The sequence below is a fragment of the Dendrobium catenatum genome, unplaced genomic scaffold (assembly GCF_001605985.2).
Source record: "Dendrobium catenatum unplaced genomic scaffold, ASM160598v2 fragScaff_scaffold_574, whole genome shotgun sequence".
Taxonomy (NCBI): domain Eukaryota; kingdom Viridiplantae; phylum Streptophyta; class Magnoliopsida; order Asparagales; family Orchidaceae; genus Dendrobium; species Dendrobium catenatum.
Window position 1 is genome coordinate 1062412 of NW_021319036.1, and position 13345 is coordinate 1075756.

The 13345-nt window shown below is 32.6% G+C and overlaps 1 protein-coding gene across 1 annotated transcript; it reads right to left on the bottom strand.

The window, feature by feature from the left end:
* Window positions 1–868: 868 nt before the first annotated feature.
* LOC110095985 (hexokinase-1) lies at window positions 869–6192 on the bottom strand. The gene is made up of 9 exons (XM_020821727.2): window positions 5921–6192; window positions 4554–4704; window positions 4282–4464; window positions 3169–3243; window positions 2908–3063; window positions 2633–2731; window positions 2381–2511; window positions 2048–2129; window positions 869–1782 (listed from the first exon to the last, which is right to left on the bottom strand). The coding sequence occupies exons 1-9, from the start codon at window positions 6190–6192 to the stop codon at window positions 1444–1446; spliced, it is 1488 nt and encodes a 495-aa protein (XP_020677386.1). The 3' UTR covers window positions 869–1443.
* Window positions 6193–13345: the final 7153 nt, after the last annotated feature.

The following is a 13345-nucleotide window of genomic DNA, read 5'->3' on the forward strand; positions in this document are numbered from 1 at the left end:
ATTCAGGTTCGGGTCGGATTTTTGGGTCAGGTCAAATATTGACACCCCCCTAGGAGAACTGTGCCTAATTTCTTCACAACAATCTCTAGTTCTACCAAAGTCAATCATTTTTTAATGAAGGTTGAATTGTACAAATTCTTACATTTGTACTATCTCAACATATAACCTAGCAAATCACTTTCATCATCATTGCACCTATAGACAAACATGTCATGTTTGGATAATCATGTAATGTTGAATGTTCTCTTTGTATGAAATTCCTTAAGAGGTTAAAAAGCATGTTTCTATGTTTCAATTTATCTAAAGAGCATCCGTTTACTAAGATTTTGTTTGGGACGACTTTTTTATTGTTTCTTAAAGCTGCTTTCTAACATAAAAATTAAAATTTTTATATTAGAAAACCGTTTTAAAAAGTAATAAAATATAATAGACAAATTCTTCGCTATAACTTTACAACTATATTTTTAAAAAATTACAATCATCTCAAATGAACCCTAAGAATGTAGATTATGTTCAACTCATGAAATATATTAGTTTATTTTGATAATAACAAATATATAATTAAATATTCTAAGTATTTATCTTAAGAGATTTTAGAGGTTTGATTATTGCACATATTTTGAAATTCAAAATATCATCAATTTAATAATCTCTTTTTTATAGATAGAAATTCGCATATAGTAAATTATTAAATTTATTTTGAGATTAATAAAACAAGAAATTATAATTAACTAATAATTATAATTTTGTTTACGTTAGATAATATTATAATTTTATTTAACTCCATTCAGTTTCCTCAACCCAAATAAATATTTTTCAGGAAATAAAAATAATCCAAGAAAAAAAAATGCAAATCTCAAACATATAGTGATCTAACATTATTCATCATCATTAGCTCTTTTCCAATTATTTGGATAGGCCTTTTGAATAAATGAAAGAGTACAATGGTATTATTTCACAGACTGCCTCACAGCTCCTATTTTCTCCTGAGCTGCTTCATTACAATATAGTAAATGCTTCCTATGTGTTATGTTACACTCAACAAAAATGAGAATATGTGGAACAAAATGTGAATGAGAAAAATTTAAAAAAATGAAAAATATGTACAAAAAAAATGATCAAAATGCCTTTATCGAATTTATAATCATGACGACTCTCGAAACTACGAAATTTACGTTAAAATTAGTGCAATAAATGAATAAGAAATCAAAATATATTTCATGCGCATCTCAAAGCAAATCCAATGGTTTTAGCGAGAACATCATGATCGAAGTTGAGTCATGATAAATTTACCGTTGGATTTTCTTTGAGATGAGGGCAACATATGAATGATCAATGAAAACATGTATTGCACTTATCTTAAAGTAACTCGAATGTATTTAAAATTCATCATAATCACGAATTTGATAAGGACATTCTGATTGGAATTTTCTTCAAAGAATACTAAGAAGTCTCTACCAAAGAATACTGGGAGTTTGAAGCAGCAATTAGAGCAGCCCCAATGCCTGAGCCATCATTAGCATGTGTGATAATCACAAAGGAAGCAACTTCTGTGCCAAGAATCTCTGCAAGTGAGCCTTCTAAACACTCTCTGAATAAGGTATAGTGTTCAAACAGACCACCATCCACAGCAATCACAAATCTCTGCTTCTCTCCAGAATCCCTTCCCTGCTTCTTAAGAATACCAACCATACCAGCTGCTGATAATCGAGCACCGCGCTTTATAATGATGTCACAGATCTCGACCACCATTTTTCGGGTCTTTAAGGTGGTATTTGTAATCTGAAACAATGAAGCCAAACAAAAGATATCAACTACCTGAACCAGTTTTATCTTGGGAAAAGTTATGCACTAGGATATTCGGATCAAAAGTGATCATGATGGGTCTCAAACTTCTTAAATCAGATCCCATCACGTCACCTGGTACACAGCGGGTATAAAGCCGCCGTACACAGTAAAGAGATGACGTGGCGTGCTCTGACTCGCCTCCGAACAACATCTGATGCACGCACAGAATAATTTTTTTAAAAGAAGAGAGTTTAAGTACCTCCAATACATCCTTTAACTTGCTCGCCACTGCTCTGAGATCTGATGATGTATCATGATGCATGGAAGACATATGTGGGGTCCTGGAAGAAGATAACCTCCTCAATCTTATTTTCTTATCCAGTGGGATAAACTCATAAATATAAAATATAAGTATGATAAAACATGGAATAAAACATGAAATACACTATTCTAAACATTTGCACTTAGAAAATATGAAGTTTTAAATAAAATTATAGCATTTATACTATATATTTCCTTCAATTCACAATTAAAATAATTATTTTATTTAGTTTATTAGAACTCCGAAACATAATAAGAAAGTAAAGCGTACCGCAGTATAAATGGAATGCTAAGTTTTGGAGGGACAATATCACCAAATAAAGAAGCCTCCTTAGCCAGCTTCAAGAGGACTCTTCTTAGAATCTCTCCCAAATACATTCCCGAAATCAGCTTCTCAAATATCTGGTAATGTATGAGGGAGGAAAGTAAAAAAATTAACAAAAACATCTCCATATGGCACTTTGTAATGGTTTGATGATGATTTATTTCGGCGAATATAGTAGCATATGTAATAAAAGTATACCTGTTCACCAGGGTTCAAACTTTCAGCATCTAATGACAGATCATATTCTGTCAGGGGAAGGTGAGATGATACAAAATTTCCCCACTCCATGTTGATGACCTGCAAGATATTACATTATTAATCACAATCTTCAAATATGACAACAGATATAAGATCTAAAATATCAAAATAACCACTTTGACATTTATATAATACTCATTCAACTTGTTTCTACTAATCTGAGATGCTTGGAAACTCGATTTTAGTACATAAAAAGTATTATTAAAGCTTCTTACCATCTCCCCAGACTTTGGTAATAGGCCATGCCACTTTGGAATAGCATCTGCACGCTCTACATATGCTGCATTTGTGCCAGTACCCAATATAACAGATGCGTGTACATCATTATCATAATATCTTCCACCGGCTAGAGTCCCAACAGTATCATTTACCTATATTAAGATATTTCACAGAAAATTGTCATATGACACTTTATAGAGAGAGAGAGAGAGAGAGAGAGAGAGAGAGAGAGAGAGAGTAAAGAATAAAAAGCTCACAAGTGCAGTGACGTGCAAATCAAGACCTTGCCTCTCAATGGCTTTATTCAACTCTGCCACAACATCTTCCCCAACCTGTCTCCATAAGACAAAAAGGAGTAGAGAAAACCATCATTAAAATCTATGCTATCAAAAAATTGTATTTAATTTCTCTAGCACGTTCCAGATGTAGATTAACAAAAAATTAAGTTGTAAATGGGAGCTGGCATTACCAATTGTTATGCTTCTGTGAGAAACTTGAATGAATTATTTGAAAAGCTAAACCAGCAGTTTGAATGCTAGTTCTACTAAAGAAAATAATACAAGAAATAATATGTAATGGATAAGTTCTAAAACACAGGGGCACAATTATGCAAACTGAGAAGCTCATGCATAGCAAAACAAGCATTCTAATCAAGCTTCCATGTAAGTTCAAATAATTCAAACAACTACATCGCATGGTGCAAATAGAAGGGCATAGGTATTTCGGTCTCCCATTCATAGATTTAGGAGGGTAGGATATCAACAAAGCTGGTACGCAAATGAATTCCATACTTAGTTCTCAAGTACTGTCCACAATTGTAAATGACCATCAGCCAAAGATCAAAAACGAAAACGAAAAGCATTCTTGCATTAAGATAAATTTTATGCTGTGCATGGCTAATGGAAATAAATATAGGAGAAACGAAATGACTTTTTGATAGTGGGCTAGTAGCTAGAGAGGATGAGGCGTGTTCTTTAGGCCTATAGGCATTCAAATTGTCATTTTTTCATCAATAAGATCAACTTCCTCCATACTATGAAGGCCAGAATGCCAAGATGCTATCTAATAGCTGAAGACCATTCAAAAATTGCCTTGATGTTAAGGAAAAGAAAAGGGATGTTTGTGAACTTAAATCTTCAAAACTTACAAAACTATATAATGGGCAAATAACTTACGACATTAAGGCTAAATCCATTCACTTTTTTAATTATAAAATTGATGGTTTTAAATTTTAAAAGAGAAAAATTATGTAAACAAAAAGTATAGCAACCCTATTTCCAAAGTGACCATAAACACATGAACATAACAGTCAAAACTACACCTTCAAAAGAAATATGGGCATTGATAAAAAAGAGATGAAAAGAGTGCACCGTTTCCTCAATGGAGAAACCTTTTGTCCATTTGATAAGAGTGCCAGAAGCAAGTGAAATCTGCCTCACTGGGAAAGAGAAAGTAAACCCAAGCTCTCTCTGCCTGCCTTCAGGAAGCTTGAATTCCTCACTTTCAGAAGCAATGAACTTTGCAAGCCTCTTAGCAATGAAATCGAATAGTTCCTAAAGGAAAAATTAAATGACATGAATTAGAAAAGACAACAGATATCGAATCTGATTAAAATAAGTCAATACACTAGAGTTTCACATACATGGGAGCTCCCAACCATCAAATGCGGGGGAATAGAGACCTCTTCAGCCTCCTGCTTCACGACCCCTTGTTCTTTTCCTCCCAATTGTACACGTATTACACGAAAGTTAGTTCCTCCAAGGTCCAATGCATAAAACAATCCTTTCTCATGCCTATAACAGAAATAATTAAGCATTAGTTATCTTTAGTGGCCTCTTGAAGAAAGGTTTATAATAAGAGCAAATCACCGCCAACAAAATACAAATATGGTTTATTTCGTTACCAATCAAATGATATAAAAGCTGAAGTTGAAACTTTACTATTATTTTGCAGTGATAAGAAGTGCTTGGGGATATAAAGAGAAACCAATATTTGTTTTCTTTTACATGAACAGTTTTAGGAACCTTAAAAAGAGTTGCAATGTTCTCTTTTCCTAATGCAAAATAATAAAAGCTAGAAGGCTTAATTTTCCATATTTGGAAATAAAGCATAAGCATTCAAGGGGAAAAAAGATGATCAACTAGAACATGAATTTATCGATTTCACGCAATTAAACTTGTTGAATTTCTAATCAAGAGAGAGAATAAATCAATATAGCTAATTAGTAATAAGGCATAATCATATAACTCAAAGTTTGGCAAATAATACCTATAAGTTAATTAATGCCTTCTATATACATCTCACTAGGTATATACTTTGTTATTAGATTCTCTTAATACTCTAGTAGAGATTTAAACAAACGAAAGGTTATCATCTGTCCAGTACAGCATCCATCCAAAAATAACCAAGACTTCACCTATATGATAATTTAGATCCTTTTTTTAGTGGAAAAGCTGAATGAAGTTTCAGTGCCCATTGAAATTTATGAGGAGCATTGATATGGTCAAAAAATGCATCTATTTACATTAAAATTTGGGCGCGCAAGGCTATGAAATTATGAATGCGGCATATCGAATTTATGCATTCTCCGAGTGAATAACATATGAATGGGGCATATCGAATATTCATGTGTTTGAAGAGTGCACTTGGAAGAGAATCCCATAAAATTAAAGAGAAAGAGAACGGATCAAAATATCTCCAAGTTGAAAATTTTCATAATTAAGAACGCATGTCTCTTGGAACATAAATTGGACGATTCACATTAATGCAACTATCCAAAAAGAGAAACATTTGAGCCATGAAATTGAGTCAAACATTCAAAATTTTACCCACAACCGAGATGGAAGATCGGAGAGCCCACCAAAAACGAAATTTCGAAAAAGGAAACATTAAAAACCCTATTTGGACATTAAAATATCAAAGTTTTAAGGAAAGAAGAACAAAACCCAAGCCAAAAATCATATCTAGGAACGAAGGGGAGGATAACGGCATCTTAAGAATTAAAATTACCCCGTCGGCAGATTATTGACGTAGGTGATAAGCATCTTAAGCTTGCTCCCGCCCTCGTCTGCAAGGCCGGCGTGCATCTCCGCCATCATGTCGTCCGCAACCAGTTGCAGTTTCGCGATCGGCGTCTCGCATTTCTCCTCGATCTCCTTCACGATCGCCCTCGCCCTCGCCAACCGCCCCGATTTCCTCATCCGATGTCTCACGATCAGCGCTGCGACCGCGCAACCCGCCGCCACAAACGCCACCGCCGTTCCTAACACCACCTTCCTCATTCTTCTGCTCTATCTTCCCTACGAGAAATTATTCTGTGCGGAGTCCGAACGTAGGCTATGCGTAAGCTCTCCTTTCATACACCCCGTAATTTATACAAAGGATTCACCCTATGCAACTGTTCTCCAAGAATTCTAAAGTTTACGCCTTTATGCTTGTCAAATTGAAGCTCTCCTTTCCTACACCCCTTACACCCCGTAATTTATAGAAAGGATTCACCCTATGCAACTGTTCTGAGGACGGGATAAATTGTAGAACGGAGCCGAAATTCCCTCCCATTCTCTGGCATGTAATGACGAAACCCTAAATAAGAAGAGATCAGTTGATTCTTCCGGAATTCGGTGGCAATCGAGGACGGGATAAATTGTAGAACGGAGCGAAATTCCCTCCAGAGATTTTTACGTGCAGTGACCGAACCGGCCGAGGATGAACTGGCCCCGGGTGAGGTGGCGCTCCGAATTCGCCTCCGACGATGGATGCCACAAATAATAATTTTCTCACCGGGCATAATTAAAAAAAAAAACATAGTTATGTATTTACATATTTTTTTTATATATTTATATATTTATCATCTAATTAATTCTCATATATTTACATATTTTTCATCTAAAATTTTTTATTAAATTTATTTTTTATTTATATTTTAATTTAAAATATTTATTTTTTCTATCTTTAGATATATCAAATAAATTTGTTTATACAAAAAGCTCAGGGGATGGGGGTGGTAGATGATTATTATTGGTGGTGACAATTACTAAATTTTGATAATATTGATTGTTAATAGTGGTGCTAATAGTCAGTGTTGTTGGAAATAAGCTTACGACTGTGAGCGATAGGCATCAGTTGCAAGTGGCAATAATAGCAATAGTAATCAATCAAAGGTGATTATGATAGTGAATTGGGGTGGTAGCGGCGGTTAATTGGTCATTGTGGTTTTCATTAAAATTTTTTAAATGCTTCAAATGTTATTTTAATTATTTTTGAAACAATTTTATATGTTTTGAAAAATGGTATATAAAAAAAATTAAATGACAATATTTTTCATCTTTGGGAACAAAAAAAATTATCATTTGATTGAGGGATAATAAATTTAATTATTTTTTATATTTGCTTCTTGCAAGATAGCTTAGGTAGCAATAAAAGGCTCTATGCTTCCCTTTAAATTGCACTACACATATGCCAAAATTTGTTTATGTTATGCACATAGGATTTAATGAAAGAGATAGTGAACCTTTGATAAGTCTAATCAAGGGCTTGGCTAGTCCTTGAGAAGACTATTCAAGGGTTTTACTAGCTCTTAAGAAGTCCAACCATTCACACATCTAATTATGAAAGTAATTTTTCATTATCACCTTAATTAATTCCCTCTCAAGTTTCTTACACCCCCTTGCACCTTAGTTAAATGGATGACCACCCACGAAATTAAAGAGTAGTGACTCTTGATCAATATTCAAAAGCATCTATGCAATAATGAAGAATTGGAAAAGCAAAACCTAATACATCATCATCATCATCACCACCATGCATTCATCCCACTAGGCATGGTCGGGTACATGAAATCTTTTTCTCCATTGTGTCTTGTTAAGAGTCAAATTCTTATTTAAATATAATAAAGAATGGACATTTCTAATATTTTTAACCAAGTTTTTTTAAGTCTACCTATAACTTTCATAACATATATAGGTCAAATCTAATACATCAACTCACCTAATAGGGTCATCGGAAGGAACTTTTTTATTTGGTCCGGTCATAGGACGTAGCTCTACGTTCGGCCGCCAATAGAATTGTGCCACGCCTTCTCACTATTTACCGCACACCCCGACAACCCGATCTAGAACGGACACAGGATTGATCGGTATTTCTTGATTTTAGCTAGGTATTGCTAGGTATTTGTCGATTTTGCTCAGCAATAACCAATACCGAGCAAATACCGAGTTGTACCGAGTTTTTTAAACTCGGTACAACTCGATATTACTCGGTATTGGTTTTCACAGAGCGGTATTTCTCATTATTGCAAAGCAATACCTAGTAATACCGAGCAATACCGAGAAATACCGAGCAATACCGAGTTGTACCGAGTTTTTACCAAGCAATACGCGAACATAACATTCCCGGGTTCCGGACCGGGTCAAGTCGTCAGGCCGCGCGGTAAAGAGCAAGATCACGTGGTGACATGTTATTGGCAGCCAAACGTAGCTCTACGTCCGGTCAGATGACATAACAATTGTTCCATCAGAAGGCCACCATTTTACATGACCAAACCATTTAAGGTGACTCTCTCTTATTTTATCAGTCACTAGAGCTACTCCAACCTTTTCACGGACATGCTCTTTTTGTATCTTGTCTTTAAGAGTAAACCACTTATCCACTTGAGCATCCTCATCTCAATAACACTTAACTTAATATTATGCTTCTCTTTTAATGGCAAACATTTTACGCCAACACCTTATAGTGCTCGATAAATTTTTCTAAGAAGACTTTACCGATTGGTTAAGAAAATAGTTAAGTGAAAATATATTATTAATATTATGAGATAATATTGTTTAAAAAAAAATATTCCATTTAACATTTGTTTATTTGTATGCTTCATGATATAAAGAAGGTTACAAGCACATCAAAATGTTTTGTTACCCATCAATGACAACTTAATTAAGATGAACATCTAATGCACCTTCAAAAGGAATTTTTAGTAGAAATAATGGCTCGTTAGGGCTATTCTCTCAATATTATGATTAGAAATAAGTTCATGCTCAAGGTTATTTCTCATGAAGAGCTCTCATAAGGAATAAACTAGGCCAAATATCTCTTCTTTGCACCACAATCTCTATTGGGTTGTAGTAGAACTCCATTTGGATAAATGCTTAGGATAGCCTCTTACTTATTTAATACATATATGAACATAAAAGGAATGATCTTTATTCGGATACTAAAGCATGATTGGAATGCAGCTATCCTTAGTCTATTAGTTATATACTTTGGCTACCAACTAAGAGGTATTGGGTTTGAGCCATGCGTATGTGTTGTGTGTGTGAGTCTAGGCATTGTCCCTTAATTCTTAAAAAAAAGCATGATTGAATATCCAATAGTCTTTCACTAAGTATTTTCCTCACCGATTAACTATAACCAAGCTTTAATTGAGAATTCGCTAACCATATTTATCGAATAATTCAAATATACTACTATAAATTGATCATAAGTCAATACACTAGGAAAGAAATGCTCAAAATGTTCTAAGTTGGATGAGATATAGATCAAATTTTGGACTTTACTTTAGGACTTGTAAGTCAAGATATGAACGCCTTGATCCATGTCCCCTTTTCTAGAATCATACAAGCAAAGAAGGAATTATCAACCATAGGAATTGTGTTAAAGTTTTACTACCTCATTTTCTATATGAGTGGAAAAGAATTCACAAGGCATTGGGCTTAGAGGTTGTATGTTGTAGGTGGTGATTTCTCATCTACTTATTGTAAGCTTTATAGGCTTCCAAACATACCAACTATTATGAAAACCACCAAATGTAAAGTAAGTAGAAGTAATTAAGTATCTAAATAATAAAATCTAAACTATATGGTAAAAAATATCACAATGATATTTATTTTATTTGGTAAATTATAAGGTATGCATCCTAACACTCGGATATTACACTGAGTATGCCTCGCAAACCCCCTCTTTAACGATGTTGAAGCTTTACACTATCTTTATTAATGAGAAAGTGCATCCAAATACCTAACATAGATGGTTTTAAGAGCCTAATCTCTAAACTGTATACAATACACCAAACTAAATCCCTCTTGAACTTCAGAGTGAACGTAAATGCTTTATCCTGAAATTTACAATTCATTCTCTAAACGATATAACAGAATAATCTATGCTAAAAATCATAAATTCTAGTAAGACCAAAGATTAAGAGAACTAGAGAAGAATACATTTACAAAAGAAATGTAGCTTAAAATATTTGAATATGATTGATAAACACTTTAACAAATTTCTCTTGAAAGCTCTTTAGAAAATAACACAAAAGATAACTATGAAAGCAATATATGAATAATAACAAAAATAACTACCCTTAAGCATGACAATACAAAAAAAATTTACTCTATAAATAATATTTTAATGAGAGTTGATACTCATCAATGAATTAACAAAGATCTTCACTAAGAGGCCCTTATAGGAGTATGTTAAAGTTTGAAATTTTTTTAAGAGCAATGAGTCGTGAGAGGGTAAAATTTTGATGCTCAAAACTAAAAACTTTCAATTCTAACAAAAAAATTCAATAAGAGATCAGCCAATTTTACCTCATAATCAATAAGTATTTAGGTTATTAGCTCTAATAACAAATGATAAAGAAGATGGGTTTTGCTATTATGTGGAATCTAGACCATGATGTCAAGTGAGTGGTAGCCTAACCAATGCAAGAGAAAAGAGAAGAAACCTATAAAAGAAATGAAATCATGACGTTAGAGAAGTGATATATTGTTATTCATACGAAAAAGTAATATGAACATATATAAAAATAATTTTGAGTTAGGCCAAAAAAAATCTACTAATGGGATAGAATCACCAAGTTGTACTTATCATATTACTCTAAAACAACTTTCAAAACATAACTCAACCAAGTCCACTTTCTATCATAAAGCCACTATTTCTAATATTTCTATTTTCTTTTTCGTTAATAAAATAAATACATAATGATCAATGATTAAGATTGAGGCTTTGCCACATTATAAATCATTGAAATTTTGATTCTAATGTTTGATTTTTTGATTGTTTGATCCTACTTGAAAATAGCTTAAAAATAATCTTATGGTTAGACCACTGATTAAAATAAGCATCTAAACCTTTCATCATTGATTCCTTTATTGATTTTAATTTTAAGACAAGTCAATGTGGAAAGGGAGTGATTTCATCTTGGTATCATCAGGATGATTTCCTTGATAATTTCACCACACTGGCTAAAAATAAAAAAAAAACCAATAATTTTTCCTTCCTTTTGGATAATAGTAGTGAAGATAATTTTATTTCATATTTTTATGATGAAGATGACAACTTGATTTTCTTATATATCTATATAACAATGATGATGATAATACAAAACATTTCATATTTAGATGTAAAATGATAATATCTTATTTTCTTTCTATAAATAATTGAATATGATGTCAAATCAATATTAGTGTGAAGGGAAAAAATAACATTAATTAAAATTCACTCCCTCTCTTTGATTTATAAATATAAAATTAACTAATTTTGCCTAGATGATAATGCTCTTATTTTGTGGTCTTCCCATATTAGGTGCTAGTTCCACATAGTTTATGCTAAGTAGAGTAGTGAAAGTAATCCTAAATTATTTTAGTTGAAATCAAGTAATCTAGTAGATATTCCAATGTTGACCATGCCCTTATTCTTATTTAGCTTTGGTAATTTAATAGTCTTCACTAATTTTCATTATTATCTTATACTACTTAGTGTTGTGCCCTAAGTAATCTTAGATAATCCTATTTCTCTCTTATGGCCCTACTATATTTTATGATAGCATTAGTAGATCCTAAGTATTTCTAATGGCCATCATATACATGGCATTAATTTTTCTTTGTAGACTCTCAATCAACCATAAACCCTTATAAATGATGGCCTAAGGACTTTAGCACATCTTTCTAGAGTTTGTTTATCCTTTATGAGCATAGTGATGTGACTTATCAACATTGGGTGAAGTCTCTGTATCACCAAATCTTAAGGCTTTAAAATAGCATGATTCACTATCGGGTGAACTATGTTTAGTATTATGATATCTTAAAATATTTACTTCTCCTAAACATAGAAGCTAGGAGCTTAGGGCAAGTCATTCTTATTCTCTTAATTTATAACTCTAGGTCATTCTTACTATCTTAATTTATAACCCTTGTTCCCTTTGATTTGATATATAGGATCTTATGGTGAGTTGTGCTCACTCTATTAGTTTTCCTATAATATATCCTAAATCCCTACATTTGATATATTATTTTATGGGAATTCATATGAAAATGTTGATTATAAGGAATTAATAATAAATTATAAAATAATAGAACAATATCTTAACTTAATGTCTAAACGATTTTTCTAAATAAAAGCAACATTACAAGAAAAAAATGTCTTTGAATATGATACTCAACTATGATAAACATTACTTAACTATACATTATAAAAAAGATTGAAAAAGTAAAAAAAAAAATCTTATACTTATATTTCAAGCAGACTTTTCTTTTATTGAAGTCACATATTGAATAGAATGACTCTGAGAACTAAAGTGATCAACACATTATTTGAACTGACAACTTCTCTCAAGGATCTCTTACCTTGGATGGGAGTGTAGAATGAATAAACTCAATAATTACATTCTAAGTCCTATTCAAATGACTCTTAGCTTTTTTAGGTGGGTCAAGAATAATATTATTCCCACTAATATTCTCATGGTCGGTATCTGCAAGATGAGGAAAACTAGAAGAAGCTATAAAATCAATAAAAGTTACTTCAGTTTCTTCTTTTATCGCCTCGGTCGATTCTAATTTACTTTCTTCTTAGCCAATTTTGATTGTCATTGCTTACATGAGTCCCTACTACTTAAAAGCCTTAGCTTTCTTAAGCTCTCATAAATGCATGGAAAATATTTTTGTACTAGGGACTTTGCCTAACTTATTCATCTTAATTGAAAATAAATAGCTATAAGACATGTGAAAAAGAGAAAGAAGGCAAATAAGCCTTGAAATGAACCTATAATGCAAATATTTATAACCTTTCCTTAAAGCATATATATACTATAAAAACAACTAGAACCATGTGATTAATTGCAATCAATTTGCTTGCTTATACTGGTTGAATTGAGTTTATGTTCTTTTGTTTGGTTTGAAGGAAAAAAAATATAAAGTACAATAGCAGTGAATTTAAAACAATACTTGATCAAAGATGGCCGATGATGATGCAGTGGCAACCGATGATGTCGACTGTAAGCAGTTGTTGTGGCAGGTGGGAAGTGGCAATGGTCGGCGATTGCCGGTAGCGAGCGATGATAATGACTGATGATGAACCAAAGACTATTTTTCAAATATATTAAAAAATTATGCTATATGTACTTTTCTTCAAACAAAATAACAAAAAATTTAATATATATGCATTTTT